The sequence below is a fragment of the Macrotis lagotis genome, chromosome 1, assembly GCF_037893015.1.
Source record: "Macrotis lagotis isolate mMagLag1 chromosome 1, bilby.v1.9.chrom.fasta, whole genome shotgun sequence".
NCBI classification, from domain to species: domain Eukaryota; kingdom Metazoa; phylum Chordata; class Mammalia; order Peramelemorphia; family Peramelidae; genus Macrotis; species Macrotis lagotis.
The window spans coordinates 158,424,205-158,447,104 of record NC_133658.1 but is presented as its reverse complement, the minus strand read 5'-3'; the positions used below and the strand labels follow the sequence as shown (position 1 = coordinate 158,447,104).

At 38.2% G+C, this 22,900-nt stretch overlaps 1 protein-coding gene and 1 pseudogene across 1 annotated transcript in view; both read right to left on the bottom strand.

The window, feature by feature from the left end:
* Positions 1 to 22,900, bottom strand: part of ACOXL (acyl-CoA oxidase like) — a 518,534-nt gene that overhangs the window by 470,521 nt on the left and 25,113 nt on the right. The window contains exon 2 of the mRNA XM_074209273.1: positions 2,124 to 2,220. Within this exon, the coding sequence (XP_074065374.1) occupies positions 2,124 to 2,220 (97 nt within the window). The remainder of the gene's footprint in view (positions 1 to 2,123; positions 2,221 to 22,900) is intronic.
* Positions 4,368 to 5,028, bottom strand: LOC141501068 (rho GDP-dissociation inhibitor 3 pseudogene; annotated as a pseudogene).

Sequence of the window (22,900 nt, the reverse complement as noted above, 5' to 3'; positions counted from 1 at the left end):
TAGAACTCAAGCAGATTGATGAATTTAACAGAAAACAGGACTCAATATTTCAAAACCAAAAAAAAAAAAAAGAAAAATTAGAAGAAAATGTGAAATATCTCTTTGAAAAAACAACTGATATGGAAAACAGACTTAGGAAAGATAATTTAAAAATTATTGGAATACCTGAAAGTCAAGATCAGGAAAAGAGCCTTGACATCATTTTCAAAGAATTACTACAGGAAAATTGCCCTGATATTCTAGAAGCAGAGGGCAATAGAAATGGAGAGAATCCACCGATCCCCCCAAGAAAGAGATCCCCAAAAACCAACCCCTAGGAATATTATAGCCAAGTTCCAGAACTCCCAAGTCAAAGAGAAAATATTACAAGCAGCCAGAAGGACACAATTCAAATATCGTGGAGCTGCAGTCAGGATCACACAGGACTTAGCAGTAACTACATTAAAAGCTCGTAGGCCTTGGAATATAATATACCAGAAGGCAAAAGAGCTTAGGATGCAACCGAGAATCAACTACCCAGCAAAACTGAATGTCCTCTTCCAGGGAAAAATGATGAACTTTCAGTGAACCAGGGGAATTTCAAATGTTCCTGTTGGAATGGCCAGAGCTGAACAGAAGGTTTGATCTTCAGATACAGGACTCAGGTGAAGCATGGAGATTGGAGGAGAGGGGAAAATATGAGGGACTTAATGATGATGAACTGCATGTATTCCTGGATAGAAAAATGACACTGATAATACTCATATGAACCTTCTCATTTAATAGAGCAGGTAGAGGGAGCTTTTATGGTTGAAACACAGGAGAAAGCTTAATTTGAAGATAAAACCTGGTGTAAAAATGGAGTCAATAGAAGAAAGGGAAATGTAATGGGAGATGGAAAAAGGAGAGGGGGAATAGGTCAAGATATTTCATGTAATAAGATTTTTCTTAATTACAATGAGCTATTGCAATGATATGGAAGAGGGGGAAGATGAGGGGGATGTGGGAATCTTCACTCTCATCAGAGGTGTCTAGGAGAGGAAACAGCATATATACTCAATGTGGTATAGGCATCTGGAATAAGAAGGAGAGGGGGGGACAGGGGGAAGGGGGGTGATGTGAGTGATGGAGGAGAGGATGGACCATGGGGGGAGAGTGGTCAGATATAACATATTTTCTTTTTTACTTCTTGCAAGGGGCTGGGATTGGAAGGCCTGTCCAGGACCATAGGGCCAGGTGGATGCTGGGCCTAGGGGGTGGTATGGGGCTCGGGGCCTCTTGGCCCCAGAGCTGGGGATATGTCTGCTGCACCACTCAGATATCCTACAGCAGAGTCAGAGTGAAAGGAGAGAGAAAATATAGTACATTGGTAGTGGAGAAATATGAAAGGAGGGAGTTGCAATCAGCAATGGCAATGGTGGAAAAATATGGAAGTAACTTTTGTGATGGACTTATCATAAAGAATGTGATCCACCTGTGACAGAGTTGCTAGTGTTGGAACAAAGACTCAAGCACATTTTTTATTATTATTATTATTTTGGGGAGGGAGGGTTCAAGGCAAATGGGGCTGAGTGGCCTGCCTGTGGCTGCATAGCAGGGTGATCATTGGGTGTCTGAGGCCCGATTTGAACCCCAGTGCTCCTGGCTCAAGGGCCAATGCTCTGTCCACCACCCAGCCACCCCTACTATTATTATTATTTTATTTTATTTTGGGTCTTTTTTTTTCTTTTTTTTGGTTTTTGCAGGTCAGTGGGGTTCAGGTGGCTTGCATGTCACACAGATGGGTGATTGTTGGGTGTATGGGGCCGGATGTGGGCTTGGGTGCTCATGGCTCCAGGGCTGGTGCTCCGTCCATTGCACCACCTGGCCATACCTACAATTATTACTATTAGTTTTTTAATTTTAATTTTTTTTTCTCTCCCCTTTACTTTATCGCTCAAGTGAGTCTATATTTATGGGGGGAGGGGTATTTCATTTACTCTTAAACAAGAATATTTTATTATTGTATAAAAATTATTTGTACAAAATGAGAATAAATATTAAAGTTTACTATCTACAAAAATAAATAAATAGATAGATAGACAAACAAACAAATAAATGAACAAGTAAATGAATAGATGAATAAATAAATAAATAAAACTTACCTGTTCCTGAATTGCACGTTTTAACAGAGGTAACCCCATGGTAAATTTCACTCTCTTAAATGTCAGATCCCTCATTTCATCCAGACTTAAGTCGTATCTGTGAAGACCAGATTTAAGAAGGATGTTTTTAAAAAGGGTGCAAAAGATATTAAAAAGGGGTACCAACATAAATGTAATGGAATTTTATTACTATTATTATTATTATTATTAAAGTATAAGAAATAACACACAGATGACTCCAGAAAGACTTACAGGAACTGATACAAAGTGTGGGGAAAGAATCAGGAAACAATATAAATAGTGACAACAATAATGTAAATGGAAAGAACAAGCCTCCTCAATCTCTCATATACATAACACAAGTGAGAATGAATGCTGCAAAATTACAAAGAAGAAGAGATATAAAAAGACACTTTGCCCCATTCCTTTGCATATGTGGGAGGATGTGGGTATCAAGGGAGTGGGATAATTGATTATTATTCAATGTTAGATTATTTTGATATACTAATCAGTTTTGCCGAATTTTTTTCTTTTTCACTAAAAAATAATTTTTATAAAGGATGGCTCTATGAAAAGGGGAAGAGAAAAGGAGTTGGGAAAAATCTAAGTAGTGTAAAAAACAAATAAAAAAAGAAATTTTAAAAAAAAGAACAAAATGAGCATCGGGTAAAATTTCTTCCAATAGCTTTCTCAACATTTTATACATGCTATGGGTTTCAGCCTATCTTTTCTATAGGTATACAAAGATACTGAGATGCTTTTATTGTACAAGGAAAGTCTTGTACTTGACTTCATTTCTTAGGCTCATCAAATCTTAGAGTAAGGAGGGACCTCAGAGGTCAGGTGGTCCCACCTGAGTACACAAAACCCCTCCACCACAAGCAGCTGTGAAAATCCAGGGAGAACTATCTTCCTGGGTCCTATGTCTAAATTGAGATGGAGAACCTAAAGCTAGCACCAGAGCAAATCTAGAAAGGGTCTCTATGAATCACAAAATGTAAGAGATGGAAGGAACCTCACTAGCCCTCTAGTCAGACACATAACCAAAAGGAATCCCCACTGTAATGGTGAGAAGTAACCAGTTAATTAAGATGATGCCTGAAATGGGATTTAAAAGAGATCAATTCCAAGGTAGCCAAAGTCTTTTCTTTTTTCAATCCCAGAGAAGTCTGGGAATACTAAAGAATCTATAAATTTCTATGGGAGGAGGGGCTTACCAGACTGAGACTTTCCCCGTCTGAGCTTCAATACGTTGCAGGATGGAGTAAGAAATTAAATGGGAATTTTGGAGGAGTTTCACACATGCTACAGACAGCACCCAAAGAGTTAGCAGATGACACAAAAAAGTTCAAAATCTCATAAGTACATAAAATATATGTACAGAATTGTATAACAATAAAATATTTTATCTTTTAACCATAATAATTCAGACTTTCTCTGGTGTGAAGGGAGGAACAAAAAAATTTTTTATATGAATTTTCTAGATTGTGGGGGCACCATGCCCCTAACCCCTATGATATTAATGGAATAAATCTAGAAGGTTTTTTGACTCTAGCAATACCAAACATTTTTTCCTGTCCCCTGAGCAGAGAAGGATCAGCACCAAGGAAGAATTATGTGTTTTAAAAAGAGGTAAGTCGATTGAAGATGGAAGGAGAATTTCCTTAATTGTTTGTGGGTTCAGGTTGGGGTGCTTTGCATTTTCTATTAAGTCAAATAATGCCTTATCATTGATATTTCTGTGACCCAAGAAACATTGAGAATTGAAGGTCCTTTTCTTTTTTTTTGTGGAAATCTAAATATAATCCCATGGGGGGAGGGGCAAAAATTGCTAGACTTTAATGGGAACCATTGCGAACAAATAAGAAGAAATTGGGGAAAAGGATAAGAATTCCACAGTGAGAACAGGCAGAAGCACAGTACCCCCATAAATGTGACAGGTGAGAGGTGAAGAGGGAGGCACACAAGGCAAATAGTCCCTGGCAGATGTGTAGAGATGAAGACTTATATTGCTCCCTACCTGTTCCACCCCACTTTACTCCTGCCCATCCCTGGAAGCATCCTCCAGAAATATAGTTGTTAGACCCTAAGTGGAGAGGACAAGGATAAGGGGATGACAGGAGACAGGGTTTATAGAATCTGGTGCAAATACAAAGGGTCTTTTAATGGGGTTAAAGGTAAGAATAGTGGACATGCCCCTTCCTACTGAAACTGGAAGACTATGGGGGGCATATAATGGAGGAAGTGGATCAGGTCAGGTGCTTTGGAATCCCCCACTAGAGTAGGGGAATTGCTCTAAGTTCTCAGGAAGGAGACTTCCAAGGAGAAAGATGGAGTTCGGCCTGGATGAAAATTAGGGACAGCCCCTTCCTGGGCTGAGGGTGCTGCTGGGGGCCAGAAGTAGGCCCAAAGATGGAGGGATAAAGGAAGGGGGGTTCACACCAGGACAAATGACCTGTTTAGTCATCATTTGTGAAGAAGGACTTGATATGGTAGGTGTCTCAAATGAGCAGCCATTGGGAGCTTCCTCCATTGGTGTCAAAAACTCATAGTCCTCTGTCCTTGAGCAATAACACCCAATGATGTACATGGTACTGTGCACTTATGGCCCTTTGTGGTGGATATGATATAGATACTTCAAGCCACAAACTTGTTTATCTTAAAAGGAGCCTTCACATTGTAGCCCACAGCACAAACACCTAGTTCTTGGGCAATTCCATGTCCCCTGTCAGGTCCATGGCAATGGGTACAGGTGGCCATTCACATATCACTGTCAGTTGTGTCACTTGCACATTTGGGAGACTGGGACCCAAAGTCTCAATAATAGGCCCCAACAAGACTTGCTTGTACTTGGTTAAAATCTCATCTTTTGGTTCAGTTTCTAGATCTCTTGCAGAGTCTTCATTATATTTGTCTTTCATTTTCAAAGAAGACCACAACATCAGGGAGGTGATGCCATGACAAGCACATGAATTGGATTTGAGTGAGGGGGATGCTGTGCTAAGTCACCAACCTCACTTTCTCCTCCATAGTCATCTGGGTCCAGTGGCCAGATATGAATCAGGATGACTGGAGATGGCCCTGGATGGGAGTCAATCAAGGTTAAGCGACTTGCCCAAGGTCAAACAGCTAGTAAGTGGCAAGTGTTTGAGAGTGGATTCAACTCCCAACCTCCTGACTCCAAGGCCAGTGCTCTATCCACTTAGCCACCTAGCTGCCCTTGTAGCTATTGTCCAATATCTCTAAACTCCTTGAGAAAGTCACTTAACTTTGTACCTCCATTTATTCTCCTCAACAGTCTGGCTTCCAAACTCCCAAAATTATCAAACATCTCTTTTTCTTAGATTTTATTTATTTTGAATTTTACAATTTTTCCCTTATCTTGTTTCCCTCCCCCACCCCCCCGCAGAAGGCATTCTGTTAGTTTTTACATTGTTTCCGTGGTATACATTGATCTAAGTTGAATGTGATAAGAGAGAAATCATATCCTTAAGGAAGAAAAATAAAGTATAAGAGACAGCAAAATTATATGATAACTTTTTTTAAATTAAAGGTAATAGTCTTTGGTCTTTGTTCAAACCCCACAATTCTTTCTCTGGATACAGATGGTATTCTCCATCGCAGAAACTCCAAAATTGTGCCTGATTGTTGCACTGATGGAATGAGCAAGTCTATCAAGGTTGATCATCACCCCCCATGTTCCTGTTAGGGTGTACAATGTTCTTCTGGTTCTGTTCATCTCATTCAGCATCAATTCATGCAAATCCTTCCAGGCTTCCTTGAATTCCCATCCCTCCTGGTTTCTGATAGCACAATAGTGTTCCATGACATACTCTTCTGCTTCTCCTATCTACCTAACTTCCCCTTCTCAATCTTCCTGGAAAGACCTTCCTCTGTATCATACTCACCAACCATGAATGTCCCCAAAGGCTCTCTTCTCACTTGGCAATCTTTACAGTTCCCACATGTCGTATTATCATCTCTATACAGATGATTCTCAGATTTATTTATCCAGCCCTAATTTTTCTCCTGAGCTCCAGTCCCACCTACCTTTTGTCCAAAACAGAATTCGTTATCTTTCTCTTTCCAACTTTCCCATAACTATCAAAAACACTATCCTTCTTCTAGTCATCCACTCACAATTTCAGTAACATCCTTGATTTCTCTAGTAATCACCACACAAATACAATCTGTTATCTAATCAACATCTCTCATATAGATCCCCTTCCCTCTACTCTTACTGCCATAGTCCTAGATAAGTCCCTTGCTATTTTTTACCTGCCTACATCTTTCTGGGTGGTCTAATAACCTCAACTCCTCACTCCAGTACATTAGCCACTTAGCTACTAATTTTCCATCCATGTCACCCCCTTACTTGATAAACCCAACAGCTCCCTATCTCTAAGTTCAAACATGAAATCTCTCTCTCTCTTTCTCAAAGCAATTCATATTTTTAACTTGCCTTAATGATAACTCAATCTTTTTTTTAGGTTTTTGCAAGGCAAACGGGGTTAAGTGACTTGCCCAAGGCCACACAGCTAGGTAATTATTAAGTGTCTGAGACCAGATTTGAAACCAGGTACTCCTGACTCCAGGGCTGGTGCTTTATCCACTATGCCACCTAGCCACCCCTAACTCAATCTTTAAAAAACAAATAATACAATGAGAACTGTTATTCTGGAATTATTTCACACCATGAGAAAGAGCTGAAGGTTGTAGAAGTAGAAATGATTTCCCCAATGTCCACATAGTGATAAAGAAATTTGGGTTCACAGGGACATGGGATGAAAAGACACTTAATAGGGTCATTTTGCCCATTCTGATCCTTCTTCCCTGCTAAAGGCTTCTTTTTAAAATGGTTCAATAAAAAGAAAAGATATCCCTAAGAATCTTTGAAAAATCTTGGAGAATCAAAGGCTTTGAATCTATTAACTTTTACAGTTAAATTATAAGAAATTCCCAAATAAATAAATAAATAAACCCAACCCTAAAATCAGCAACTCAACAATCTCTGCCCTGAGCAGAGTACTTGCTTAGAATAAACAGAGAAACCAGAAAGAGGTCAGGGAGAAAAACCCTGGACAAATGCAGCCCAATACAACTAAAGTAGTTGATGTATAAGTTTTCAAAGTGGCACATACAGAAAAGATTTTTAAAAAACTAATTTTAAGTCAAAACTACAACTAAATCTTTAAAAATAAAAGTATTGGTGTTGAGGGTTGGGGAGAGAACAGACAATGTCTGTCTTGGCTAAAGCAATGCAACATATTTCACAAGAAAGAACCCTTCAGCTTTCAACAAACTTAATTGAAAACAACCGTGAAGAAAAAATAAACAAAAAGGGAAAAGGGGGTGGTGGGAAGAATCACAGGAAGATAGAGTCAATCCTTAATTTTCCCAGGGTCTGTATCTATTTTGGCTATTAGTCAAAACCTTTCCTTCTCAGGCTACTTCCAGCTGTCTCATTTTTTTTGGGGGGGGGGGTCTATTCTTTGCTATTTTTAGTAATTCCAACAGAGGACAAGCTAGAAAAAAGTGGTGACCTTCAAGCTGTCCTAGAAGCAATGGGAATGGACTCTAGTCAACTCAAGGAAAACTATTAACCAAAATCAGTGCCTATATCATCTATGGATTCTATTTAGCTTTCCTGTTCCTCTTTCCCATCATTTCTTAAAAATAGGCTATGCGGGATAATGGGATTTCCAAAGAAGCTGATTATAAGCAAAATAAACTAGGAGCAAATTAGAGAAGGAGTTCTTAAGCTGGATCAAGGGGTCTATGGATGGAATTCAAGTTCCATTTTTTTGGAAGAGTAAAAAGTTACACCTTTATTCCAATGTAATTAGTTTCTTTTGTAATCCAACATATTTTATTTGATGCATTTAAAAACATTCTGAGAAGGGTCTTTGGGCTTTACCAAATGGCTACTGGGGTTCATGGCACTCCCAAAATTTAAGAATTATTGTTTAGAGTCATATTTTCCCTAAATGAAGAAATGTTTTAGATTTTCATATTGTTATCTTCCTTCCAAAAAAAGATAAAAAATAAAGCAAAATAAGAAGTTTCAAGAATGAACAGATGTACTTGTTTTCCTAGAAATCCCTACCATGTTGGGACTCATAATCATCAAAATGATCCCATTGGCATTTTCCTGCCATACCAAGGGGGTTTCTGAAAACATTTTTCTACCTGCAGACAGACAATTGGAACCTCAAAATAAGGCTGCTATTATTGCACATGAGACACAAACTTCAAGAGAAATTATTAAGAGTTGTCACTAGCACTACTTCTCAAATAGTGTCTCTTACTAATGAAACTACAAACTCCTGGAGGACAAGGACTGGATTGGTCTGTATGGGTCTTTGCCCCCTGCTCAGTATTCTGCATGGTTCCTTCCACAGGGTAGGAGTTACTAAAATCCTTAAGTTCTTGGTCCAGGTCCAATCAAAGCCTATGATATCTACCTTCTCCTGTGTGTCTGTCCATTGTGCTCACTGGATAAAAGATATTTCTATTAAATTTTAAAGGTTACAGAACATTTTGTTTACTTTACCTCACCTGAGCCTAACAACAATTTTTCCAGGTGAGTGCTGAAAAATATTATTATCTTTATTTTACAGGTGAGGAAACTGGAGAGAAAAGCCTTGCCCATAGTCAGTTAATGCCAGAGCTGGAACTGAATGCAGGTCTACCCATAATATTATGCCATCCTGGGTCCTTAACTGTGAGCACTGTAAGATCTTCTTATTTCCCAGGGAGACAAAACGTAAGGCATGTTAAAGGCTTGTTCTTTAGTCTTTTTAATAAGCTCACTATAAAAAATTCTTCTCATAACCACGAGGTGGCGAACTAACACTTTGGCCAAAGAGGACGCTCAGTGCTACCATTAAGGATTCAAATTAAGATTAAAAAATAAAAGGAATACTGCAAGGAAATCAAAAAGGGTTGAGAAAAGTCTGAAGATGTGATCACAAAATTTAAAATTTCTAATTTACTGCTTTTAAAAAAATGTATAATACTTTTACCATGAAAAATCAACTTTTGTTCAGAGAGTTGAAACAAATAATTGATAATTATAAAATGTTCTACATACATTATCTCATTTGAATCTCACAGAAAGTCTGTGAGGTAGGTACTACAGGTGGTATTATCTCCATTTCACAGATTGAAAAACTGAGTAAAATTTGAGGGTCTGGTTTTAAGAGGCTGAGGCAACTTGGCATTTCCAGCACCTTTGAGGAGCCAAGGGAAGATTTTGTTACAGCAAAGAAGGGGGTTATGGAAGAGAGTCGCTGTTTCTACAGGCATCCTAATGTGGAGGGCCCATGCCAAGGGAAGTCCCAAGTTAAAAATAAAATTCCCCAAATTCCCCTCTTGATGACTATATATCCAAAGACACTTATAAAATAATCAACTGGGGAGAATGGGGTGTTCAAGGACTAGCTAGCACCTTTGCTATGAGAGCTTCCTGCCCTCCTTTTCAGCGTTGCTCATCCACCTTTGGTGTCTACCTTGCACTCAATCCTCATCTGTGGCTCCAAGAAGTTGTAACGTGCAGTGGTCACACCCCAGGAAACATCTCAGTAGATGACTAAACCAAATTGAGGGTCACTGGCAGGCCTCAAATCTGTTGGTGGGTTAGGGAATGTCCCCCCCAGGGGAATGGGCAAATAAAAGCTTATTCCTTTACCCAATAAGTCAAGTTTTGCTTCAATTACAAGGGTTAAGGAGACACAGAAATAAATATTTGGTGAGGCAGAAAGTCAGATCTCTGCTTGACATTAAGAATTTTCCTAATTGGGGACTTTGAGAAACTGAATTCAGAACTTTTCACAAATTAAATTTATGGAATTAACTCCCTAATGTCCGAAGAAGAAACTTAGAGACCATTGTAGCATAATGTAGAGTTATAATGAACTAATTATAACAAGGTATTATATTATTAATTGTGCTTCCATATGACCATCCTTAAAACTACTATCATGTCTTTCCTAAGTATTCTCTTCTTCAAATGAAACATTTCCAGATTCTTTAACTAAACTTTCAAGACACTTCTGATGCAGATAGTCAGTCTCTTTTGGAATTATTTTCACCAACATCAGGGTTTTCTCTATGTAATATTCAAACTCATTTATATTATTCAGCAACAGTTCTTCCAAGAAGCTGAATTCTCAATCTTTTGAATACTCATGCACAAATCTTTTCTTTCCCACTTTCTATTTCCAAGAATTTTCAGAATAATGGTTTCAAGATATGAAAAGATGTCAACTCTTTTGTAGAGGTGTTGAATATTGCATATAAAAGCATGTTTTTAATGTATTTGATCAGTTTTGCTGATATTTTTCTCTTTTTTCTTTTTTTCTTTTTAAATTCTTTGTTAAATGGATATTTTCTGGAAGGTAGTGACGGAAGGATTCGGGTAAAGTTAAGCTACTGTAAAAAAGTGAATTCACTTTAATGACTGCTTTCATAAAACACTATCTCAACCATTTAGTAAGCAAATATGTTAACTAGTCATTTTTATGACCTTTTCAAATTCCAAAAGCTGTTCCCCATTATTCCTGAATCTTTTCCAGTTTACAAAATAAACTAGGGAAATAAAATCTCTGTGTGCTGAGAAACAAAGTCAAAAGATTCCTGATCATTACATAGTTCTTGTATGGGGGCCATCACCTGTTATCCTGACTTAGCTCTTGCCACTATATGAGGCTGGTGACTTTGCAGAGATCTGATTCACTTCAATTCAATTCACTTGCAAAGCAAGATATCATCCTCTTGATGTCACTGATCCTCTTTGAGAAAGAAGGATGAACAACAGTTCTTGTATACCCAATGCAGACAAAGGATAATGCACAAAGTCAAGGTCCTCAGTTTTCCCATCTGTAGCATGAAAGGGTCAAATTTCATGCTTTCTAAGGTCTTTTTTGGACCTTAGTAAACACCACAGTAACTCAATCTCTAGACCAGGTGTGTCCAACCTTTAGCCCCCATGAGGCTGCACTGGCTTTCCTGGGCTCATTCCCACTGCTGGCATCATTTTTTGTTGTGCTCAGTTGATAGTATAGGGTTGCATTGTATTTATGAATGGTTATTGAATTCTGTATGTGGCCCTTGAGGATTTTTGTTGGGTAATGAGTCCCAGAAGAACTAAAAGGTTGGACATTCCTTGATCTAAAGAGGCCCAAAAGAACTACAAGGTTGGGCACCCCTGCTCTAAACTAACACCACACCAGTATGATGAGAGGAAAGGGTGAGAATAGTGCTGGTTTTGTATCCCTTTGTTGCTGCTTCTGTCACAGATGCCCCCCATACAGATCAAGTCAAATTAATTATGGTAGAAGGTTGATTTTTACCTTCAACTTGTAAAATTCTAAATCAACAAAAGATGATAAACTACCACTTCTTGGTAGTATAATGGATAAAGGCACACAGGACTTACAGTTAGGAAGGACTGGATTCAAATTTGACCTTAGACACCTCCTAGGTACATCACCCTTGGCAAGTCACTTAAACTGTTTCCTCAAGTATTAAAATGAGAATAATAGTACCTACCTCAAAGGTAGGTAATTATTATTACTATTTTTATTATTATTACTATTACTATTATTATTATTATTACTATTAAATACCTACTATAATCTAGGCATAATACTAGACTCTGCTTATGCAAAGATAAAGCTAAAAAACAATCCCTGCCCAGAGGGAACTTACAGTCTATAAAAACATAACAGTCTTTGACTTTCTTTTGGTACTGAGGGCTCACCTTCAGCTCTTTCCAGAAAATGAGGGAATGAATACCACCCCAACCATGCCCTCATAAAAACATATCAAAATTTATACTCCCCAGTTGTCCATTCAGCACCCAAAGAAAGATAGGTCTTCATTTTATTCTTTAATTAAATTAAGAAAGACTACTAGAACTGTTAAAAGTTCCATAAAATTTTAATAACAATTCTTTAGGGTTTTTCAAGGAATAAAAAAAAATATGTTTCAATTAAGTAAAACAATGTCTCTTCCACTGGCACACAAGTCTCCATACTTTGGTAAGGTAATTACCATTGGTCACTTCCACTGAAAAGTTTCTGATTTTATTCTAGCCATTTACAACCAGATTTATTGATATGATTTCACTTCCTCTAGAGAATTTGGAAACAAACTTCAAATAGACACACACAAATCTTAATGCCATTGACTCAGGAACTCTGATTCAATTTGCCAGTCACTTATTGAGCAACTACTGTGTGCAAGGCAGAATTTCAGGCACTGGAGAAATAGAGACAGAAATGAAACAATTCTTCAGAAGTCTACATTTTACTAAGGAGATATTAAATTACATGTAGCCAGATAAGTAAACACCTAGATACTTGGGGAATCAGAGAAGGTTACCCATAGAAGCCAGTAAGATAATACTTCACAAAAGCTAAGGATTCTAAAAGGTAAGGGAAGAATGCATTCCAGGGGAGCGATTTAGACAAAGAGAATGGAAATAGAATGCCAATTTCAGAGAAGAACAGGCAGGCAAATTTGATTGAAATTTAAGAAAAACTGAAGTAGTAATAAGTCAGGAAAAATAGTCTGGAGTCAAAATACGAAATATGAATGTAAAAGTGAAGAACATATTTTAATAAAGAGGCAATGGTGAGCCACAACAGCTTCTTGAGAGGTAAAGTTAACAACTATATAAAGAATGGTTTGAAAAGGAGAGAGACTAAGAACAAAGAGACCAATTAGGAGTCTTTAGCAAAAGATAAGGGCCTAGACTAGGTTTATAATTATGTGAGTAGAGAAAAAGGGACAAACGTGAAAAAATGTTGGGAAGGTAGAATCAACAAGAATTTGTTTTTGTTCAGTCATCTTAGTCATCACCCCATTCTTGGCAAACATACTAGAGTGGTATGGCATTTCCTTCACTAGAACATTTTACAGATGAGGAAACTGAGGCAAATAGGGTTAAGTGACCTGCCCAGTATCATACAATTAGAAAGTGTCTGAAGTCACATTTGAATTCAGGTTTTCCTGACTCCAGGTCTCACAGTCTATCCATCACAAAACCTGGCTATTTCTGAGTTTAAGCCTCGCTGTAGGATAATGGTGCGGATCCAACAAGATACCATTTGCAAAGCATTTATTGCAGTGTCTGAAAGCTTATTCCCTTCCCTACCATTCAACTGCACCAGGCCTAGCAGCTGAGTCAAAGCTGCTGCTCAAGTTGCTCTGCCAGGTTCTAACCTGGGGGACCAGTCAGGGAATCCCCAACTCTCTGCCACTGTCACCAGAAGAGGCCCCATAGTTGGATAGGGGAAGCCATGTCTAGTTCCATCCCTGCTAACACAGCTCTCTGTGTTGTTCCATGCTTCAGTGGCTGCTGACTACCCTTCCTAAGTTCCTCAAGTTACTCCTACAACTGGGCCCTGGGTACCGAAAGTGGAGTGAGTGGTTGCTGCTTTCACTTGGAAAGATATTCTAATTTTTGTTTTGTTTAAAACTTAAGTTTTTTTAGAATCTGTTTTTGCTTCCTCCTCTGTCAGATCAACTGTAATTAGCACTTCTTAGTGCTTGGAATCACATACAGAAAGGGGCATCCAGGCCATGGAATTGGAAAAGTCCTTCATCTGGCTTCTCAGTAAGAGCTTAACTATTTGAGTAGCTATCCCTTTGGATGTTCCAGTAACTTTCTCTTCTATCACCATATATACATTTTGAGTTCTGCTATAGTCATCATGTCAATGATGCTGGATGGTGAGATCAATAAGTAGACAGAGCATTATGAGAGTTACTAAAACTCTTATGAGTTTCCATCAAGATAAGGTGAAAGTTCACCTGTCAGAGCCTGGTGATCTAAGAAGTCTATCATATTATATGCCAGTAATCATTCCTAGATTCTGGCCACCCCTAAGCTATCTGTAATCTATCTTTACCGCAAGCCCAAGATTTCCCAAATATAGTTCAGATGTCTAATCTCAGTCACTCTTACTGGGATCATTCCACATGTTGAGTTTCATAAATATTCCCATAGCATCCATTCAAAACCTAAATGTACCCCCACTGACTTTTCCATACACCAGGAATGAGAAAAATCCAGGAGGCAGCTACAGAATTAGGGATTCAGAACCAGTTTACAGGAGCTGCTGCTGCTGTTGATCTGCTTACACTCTGTCCCAAGCAACACCAATATTCTCCAACTGTTTCCAATGCCTTTGGTTAGATTATAGAAGACCTCAGTTATTCCTCTCCTATTCATCACAAGTAGAACAATGTAATATAATAGAGGGGTAAGCCCTCCCAGTCACCATTACTTCCTCTAGACACAGAACTACCACCTCTTCTAAGACCTGCCTTTGTCTCACTTCTGCTCCTGATAACTTGATTCTGGCTAGTTCTGTCTAATCTCAGTTTTATGGGAAAGATCTTCTGGTATCCCAGAGGCACTTATTCAATGGAGCATAGATATTAGCCTATAATAGACATGTAAAGAAGAGTTGGAATACTCACTATAAGGAAAAGTCCTGGGCTATATCTCTAGATAGGTAGAAAATGCATTCATTGAAGACATTATATAACAAGCATTGAGACTATAAATATAAGGAAAAATTGTCCTTGAGAAGCTTATATTCTAACAGGAGAAGACACCACCAAAAGCGTGTGGTGAGGGAGAAGAATATTGACAAGGTGGAAATGACCAGAGCATGACAAGTGAAGTGATCATGCCTTGGACACCTCATGGAAAGTGAGGTCAAGTACTACAAATCAGGAAAGCAGACTTCTAGGCAGAGTTATCTCTATTAAGCAATGATGTTCTACAAGCCCTAAGATGACAAACTGCAGCCATCATCTTCCACAGGGGCTACCCACTCACTCCAGTAAGTCAAAGAGAAAAGAAACTATGAGCCTTCTAGTAAATACCACAGTTAGATTCACAACCACCCCCAGTTGGGGCCTTTCCAACCCCAAAGTCCCCCACCCCCCCCTTCTGTAAGCCACACTCACCAAGGTACCTCTGAATAGCTGTGAAACTTACTGCTATACTTGCTCAAATGATCAATCGAAACAGAAACCACTTGATCATCTTGTGGTAACTGTCAGAGATGACAGACCCTGAATCACAAGTGTGATACTACACTGTCCCAGGGCTGCACTCTTCAAGAGTGGTTTCTTTGAGGATTGCTAAACCCACTACATGTGAGGCTTAGCAAACAGGACACATCTGCTAACAGAAGCTAAAATGGCAAAGAGTAATAATAAGTAAATATGCTCTTCCACTAATGGAGAAAATAAGGAAAGTTGACAGAACAGGAATCATAGGTCCTGGTGAAGTTCATAAAAGCATACTAAAAACTACTGCTTTCTTCAGGTTTTCATAAATTCAACAGAAAAAAATATTTATTTGTTGAATCAGAGAATGGTTAATTTATTCTTATGAATCTACATAAATATATTCAAAGTCTGTATAGGGTAGTAGTTGTCCTCTATGAGTGGAGTATATCAGGAAAAAAATTTAGAAAAGAATGTTTAAATTTTTAAAATAAGGCTTCCACCCTGCCAAAAAGCAGGCAAAGGTGATAGAGGAATGCCAAATTAATTAAATTTTCTTTCCCCAAATGTACTGTCTTTGGGGGGGGGGTAGGGGGGAAAGGCAATTGGGGTTAAGTGACTTGCTCAAGATCATACAGCTGGTAAATGTCAAATGTCTGAGGCCATACTTGAACTCAGGTCCTCCTGAGAGCACCTGGCAGGTGCTCTAGCCATTGCACCACCTGGCCTCTTCCTAACTTGTCAGTTGCTCTATTGTGGGTACCTCTATCCTTCCAAGTCATTCAGGTTCACCACTTTGTGAAGTCATCCTTGACTTTTCACTCTCCCTCACAAACATATATAACCAATTGAAAAAATGGATTGATTAAACTTCCACCACATAGCTGTGTCTGTTTCCTCTCTGTTCATGGGGCCTCCATGAGAATTCAGACACTTATCATACCTTACTGGACTACTGCAATAACCACCAAATAGGCCTCCTTATTTCCAATCTCTGCCCATGCCAACCCATCCTCCAAACAGCTGTCAAAATGATCTTCCTAAGACATGAGTAGCACTGTATCACTAAAGAACCTTCTCAAGAATCTCCATTTGCTCCTGGGATAGTATACAAATTTTTTAGTTTGGAATTAAAGTCCTTCCCAATTTGGCTCCAGTCTCATAGTGTTCCTTTTCATTTCTATTCAATCCTTCCATTCCAATGCTGCCTGTGAGTATTCAGTGATTATGTCTGAGAGGAAACAAATGGAATCTTCAGGGATAACAAGTTGCCAAAACTCAGCATTCTATCTCCCATTTCAGTACTTTTGCAAAAAATAGAGCAATCCCTTCCCACTTCCACCTTTTAGAATCTGGAATTTCTTTTAAAGCTTAGATCCATTTGCTACTTCTGGCAAGATGTCTCTACTAAGTCCACTAATTGTTAGTGCTTTCCCCCTTCTCAAATTAACATCTAAATACCTATCATTTTACAACTCCTATGCTCCAAGTAGGGTATAAGCCCCTTGAAGTCAAGAGTATTGTTCATTTGATCTCTAACTGGACTTTGAACATAGTAGAGTAAATGTACATAAATCCTTGATAGAGAGTGGATCAGAATAATACAGAAAAAAATTCCTATTTTAGGTTCAGACTGAGAAAGATGACCTCTGAGGCATCAATCAGCTCTGAGATTCCACAATTTCATGGACAATATTTTTCTACTGTGTCAAGCTTTTTGTTGAAAAACTGGAAGGAGAAGAAATGAGGGGAAATAAAATTAAACTGGTTCACCTCTCAAAAGAGTCACTTCTCGTATGAATGGAATAACAGATACCACTTGTGCTAATGATGTCTTCTCAAATTTCAGCTCCCCAGAGTACATAATGTCTCTGACTTGCATAAACTTTTGGCACCAATATCTTGAAGGGTCTTGGATTTCAGTACAGAATGAACTTATGGATTCTTTGTCCTTCACAGTCCTAGATAATGCCTTAGGCCACTTCTTGACTGTTTCAACAGCTCTCTAGCTTTGTTCCATGGCAGACAGAAAGCCCATTCCCCAGTATCTCTTTTACCACACATCTCAGAAGAAAATGTACTAGCTATGAACCTCATTAGTACTCACCAGTAAATTGTTCCCCATTACTGTGGGTCAAAGGATATGGTAAGGAATGGTAGGCAGTGTGGCCAATATGCAGGATACCACCCTCAGCAATGAATAGGACATGGAAGGCTTGTCTATATTCTGTGACCTTTAAAACAGCTGCTGCCTGGGGTCACCCACATAATGACACACAAGGTGCCCATTTCAGTATGAGAGTTTCTACCTCTTTATCTGTCACCACACTGAGTCCCATAATCTAATGATTGTCGAGGCTTCCCACCAGCTAATGCTGAGGCGACTATGGCAAAAATGATGACCTGAGTCATCAGGTTAAGTCAGTACTTGTCATCTACATAGAAGCTTTATTGTTGATATTCTTGGATGTCAACAGGTAGATCCAGTTCTTAAGGTCCCTGTAGGCTTTGTTTGTTCATCTTTCATTTTCTAAGAGGACCAAAGACATCACAAGGATGGTGTCCTGACGTGCTCCTAAATTGGATTTAATTGAGGTAGAACTGCACAAAATCATCAGCCTCACTTTCTCTTCTAGAACCATCCAAATTCAATGGCAAGACAAAAGTCAAGATGACTGCTGATGACCAGAGATGCTGTGGATGACCTTAGTCTTAAGATCATTTCTCAAACCCCAGTTTGTCTGAAACAATGTCCATTCAATGACCAAGGGCCAGGTAAGAAATGACAGAAAATGGTCTAGCATTAGCATAGCCTAATGCAAAGATAATCATTTCCATTTCTCTCCCCATTCAACTTTAACCACATGCTCCCAACTATGCTTCCCATTTCTGGTTCCTGAATTTTTTCACATCATTAGTATTTTCTAGCCTCTTCCTCTTTACTTAGCCTATTTTTTGGAACAAATTATACACATCCAGAGTCATATACCCATCAAAGTTCATATTCCAGTTTCAACCATCCAAGACACAATGTTACCTATGAGGTCAAATTTGTCTCCTTATTCTGGGATCTTTATTTCTTTGTATTTATTACCCAAATTTTAAGTATCTGTGCAAGGGACATTTAAGGCCTGGATTGTATTACTTACTCTTTTCCTTGTGAACTTTTGAGTGTTTCAAGTTATAATAATTTTCCTTCATTATAGCTACTCTCTATGATAAATAACTTTGTGAATAATAATTGTAAGCAATTTTCTCCTCCCTGCTATTTTTATTATTTTAAAACCCTGTTAAATACATTTGCAGGACATCAGGCTATTACATCTTACTAAACTTTGTTTGGAGCCTGTCACTCCTGGCCAACTATTTTTTATTACTGTTGCTTTTTGTTTTTATAACAAATATACTTCCAACTATATGTGGCATAGTGGATAAAATGCTGAGCCTGGAATCAGGAAGATCTGATTTCAAATTTGGGTCTAAAACTTATTAAATGTGTAAACCTGGGTTTACCCTGGTTTCTTCAGGTGCTGCATCTGTAAAATGAGGATAATAAAAGCACCTCCTTTCCAGATTGTCATAAGAATCAAAAGAAATATGGGGCATTGGGAAGGAGAGAATTTGGAACTCAAAAAAATGTTAAAATTGTATTTACATGGTAATTTAGAAAAAATATTAAAAGCAATAACAACAAAAAATAATCAAAATAAATATTTGTGAAGTACTCACTGTGTCCTGTAGGTACTTAATAATTGCTCAAGAGTATGTGCATGTATAGGTAACAACAGTCAATGGCTCATTATTCCCATTTACAAGAGGTCACTAATCCTTCCTTGTTCCACTGCAAGGTTTCATTTACTTTGGTATCATGTGTACAGGATCCATCACTTTAGATCTCACTCTGTCACAATCTTGCCCATTAATTAGTCATGCCCTTCCTTTTCCAAAAAGAAGGCAATGTCCATTAAGCTGCTGTCCATCTTGCCAATGTCTGTGGTGAGTATTCAGCCAAATGTAGACTATGTCGTGCCCTGCTTGACCTCAGACACATCTCTGAATCTATCTCCAATAAAGTCTAATTATATTTGTTTGCTTTATACACTTCATTAATCTGGAATCCTGAGGGGAAGTTGTGATCAAGACAACACAATCTATGAGTGCCAGAGCAATGGCCATCCCAGCCTCAGTGACTGTATCTCAGTAAATGAATGAAAAAAAAAAGCACTTATTAGGAAATTACTTTGTAAAAACAGGTACTAAACAAAGAAGATACAAATGGAAAAGTAAGACAGAATTTGTTCTCAATGAGCTCACAATGCTTTTTTTAATTAATTGTTTCAGTTAACAAAAAAAAAACTATTTTTCTCTGTTCTATCTCCTCTCCTATTGGAAGTAAAAAGACAAGCAAAACTCTTTTAACAATAAATGCCAACTCAGGCAAAACAAATTTCCTCATCAGTCATTTTCAAAAATATATATCTCTCATTCTGTACAATGAGTCCATCACCTCTCTGTAAGGAGTAATATGCTTCATTGTTGGTGCTCTGGAATCATAATTGGACTTTGCATTCATCAGAATTCTTAACTCATTCAAAATTGTTTGTCTTTACAACGTTGTTGGCTGTATAAATTGTTCTCATCCTGATCATTCCACATCATTTCAGATAAGTCTTCCAGGTGTCTCTGCAATCATGCCTTTCATTATTTTCACAGCAAAATAATAGTCCCTTACATTCATGTACCATAATCTGTTCAGCAATTTCCCAAATAATAGCTACCACCTTTGTTTATAATTCTTTGTCATCCAAAAAGAGCTGCTAAAAACATTTTTATATATTTGGGTTCTTTTTCTTTGCTCTCTTAGAAGGAAGGGGTATAGACCTAGTAGTGGTGTCACTCAAAAGCTCTCATTATATTGGGGAAGAGGACACATAGAGAAAATTTCAGCTACAATAAGATGAAAAGTTCTCATGTCCTTAGGATGCAGTGGCAAAGTAGATAGATAGTAATGCATATTTTTTGTATCTTTTCCATTGACAAAACCATTTCATTTCTGATGTTGAACCATTTGACAGTTTTAAGGACTTTGGTGATAAGAAATGTTTTCTAGGGAGCATTGCTATTACTAAGACTTGTGAGTTTCGGGATCCTGAGTTCTTTCCATGGGGGTCTGAGGGAAGGTGGTAGTCTAAGTGGTTTTGATGATGGTCTGGAATGTGCCCTCCCCCTTTAATGTCTCTCTCAGGATGCCCTGCTAGGCTAGTTTGCCCTATAGGTAGGGTCTACAAGGTTATATTCTTGGTCATATGATCTTAGTAAGTCAACATAAGCCTAGGAAGTTAAAGAAGTCATTGTGTGGGGCAGCTAGGTGGTGCAGTGGATAAAGCACCAGCCCTGGAGTTAGAAGTACCTGGGCTCAAATCCGATCTCAGACACTTAATAATTACCTAGCTGTGTGGCCTTGGGCAAGCCACTTAACCCCGTTTGCCTTGCAAAAACCTAAAAAAAAAAAAGAAGAAGAAGTCATTGTGTTTGATCATACCTTTGCCTGTAGCTATAAAGCACATCAGCCAGGGCTTACCAAGTGTCCCTGCTAATCAGAAAGACAGACAAGGTTGGACACAAGTAAGAACATTTGAGCCAAGCTGGAAGGAAGAAGGGAAGGAAGTTTCCTGCTTCTCCCACAGAAAACACAACCCAACACTTTAAAAGCATTTAAATAGGACATATTAAGGTTTTAAAATAAAAATATCAGGCAAGCTCAGAATTAACTAATGTAATGATAAGCACATAAAATAGATTATCTGCTGAAATTTTAGAGAAGGAATACACATGGAATCTTATCTTCACAATTTTATCTGGTTTATAATTCCCTATAATGAATTTTATTTCAAAATTAACTTCGTAAATGGTTCATTGGGATTCTAATTTACAGAATAAAACCTTAGAAGTCATCTATTGCAAACACTTCACTTTTATGATCTAGAAACTAGAACCCAGAAAAGCTAAGTGGATGCACAGATGGGATATGAAACTTGATCCAGAGTCAGAATTCTTTTTTTCTGTTTCACACGGATGGCACTAAGAGGTATAATCTTAATTTTCAATATTCAATGTTCATTAAAAAAATCATCAAACTCTTCAAAAAAATCTTCATACAATAATACTAAGAATTCTGCACTTTTAGTGCAAACCAAATCCTACCTAAGCTATAGGATAGTTTTATATTCAAGTTTACCTAAAACCATACTACAAAGAAGTAGGTAAAGTGTCAATTTTTTTAAAAAAAAAAAAACTGTAGTCGGGGGCAGCTAGGTGGCTCAGTGGATAAAGCACCAGCCCTGGAGTCAGGAGTACCTGGGCTCAAATCCAATCTCAGACACTTAATAATTACCTAGCTGTGTGGCCTTGGGCAAGCCACTTAGCCCCATTTGCCTTGCAAAAACCTAAAAAAAAAAAACCCAAAAACTGTCATAAGACCTGTTTCTTAAGAAGATGATTTTTCCAGTTTAACAGAAGATGTGTTGGAAAGGGGGAGTTAGAAACAGGGAGATTATTATAATGACCCAGGTCAATGATGATGAGATTTTTAAATATGGTAGTAGTAATAGCCATGTGGCTGGAGAAAAGAGGATAAATGTGAGATGCTATGGAGATGGATGAATAAACATGACTTGGCAACAGTTTGGGCATGGGGATGAGGAAGAGAGAAGAGTAAGAATGACTTGTAAGTGCTACAACCCTAGGCTGACTGGTATTGTTGTGGCTTATGCTCCCATTCTCAAAGAGGATCAAGGACATCACAGGTGTGATTTCTTGACTTGTGGGTGAATTGAATTTAAGTGGAGCAATGTTGTGCAAAAGTCATCAGCCTCACCTCTCTTTTAGAGTCATCAGAATCCAGTGGCAAGACATAAGTCAAGATGATTGGCAACAAGCCAAGAGCTGGCTAGTAAATAAGGAATGAAGTTTATATTCCGCCAACCAGAAGGAGGAGGGCTTTGCAGCAGACTGGATGGTGACATGCAGCAAACTGAGGAGGTTCTCTGGGGAGGTCTAACAAATTCTGACATCATCATATTGATTTCAACTAAATAGTTGCTCAAATGAAGCAAAACTGGAAAAAATACTATAAATTTCCATAGAAACTTTGACCTTGAATTATTTCCTTGGAAAATCATATAAACATTAGATACTTTAGGACTTGATACATTCACTAATTAAGCAGGGGGGGAAGTATCATTCAGAATAAAAGCAAAGAGAGGAATGATTCAAAGATCAAAGAGAGAGTAATATTTTTTTTCTATTAGGAAGAGTCTTAGAGGTAATAAGAGAATAGATTTAGAGTTGAAAGAAAACTTAGAGATCATTTGGCTCAAGCCCCCTAGTCTACAAAAGAGAAAATATATCTAGAGATTTAAAATGACTTGCCTAACTGGGAATAAAAGTGGTTCAGCAGATGAGCTAAACCAGGTTGAGGTCAAGACGCAGGTCTCAAACTTTTTGATGAATTAAAAAATGTCTAAGTATGTGAAGCCTTTCCCTAGAGGAAGGGCAAATGAGAACAATTTGTTCCAAAGGCAATGAAGCCAACTGAACAAGTGCTATGGAGCATTTAGAGTTTGATCAAACACCAAAGACATCAAAGTCATCCACTACATCCCGCATCATCCCCTGTCATTCTGATTTTTATCTCGTCCCTGGAGTTTCTGGCTCAGGAAGAAAAAGTGAGGCTGATAAGTTTT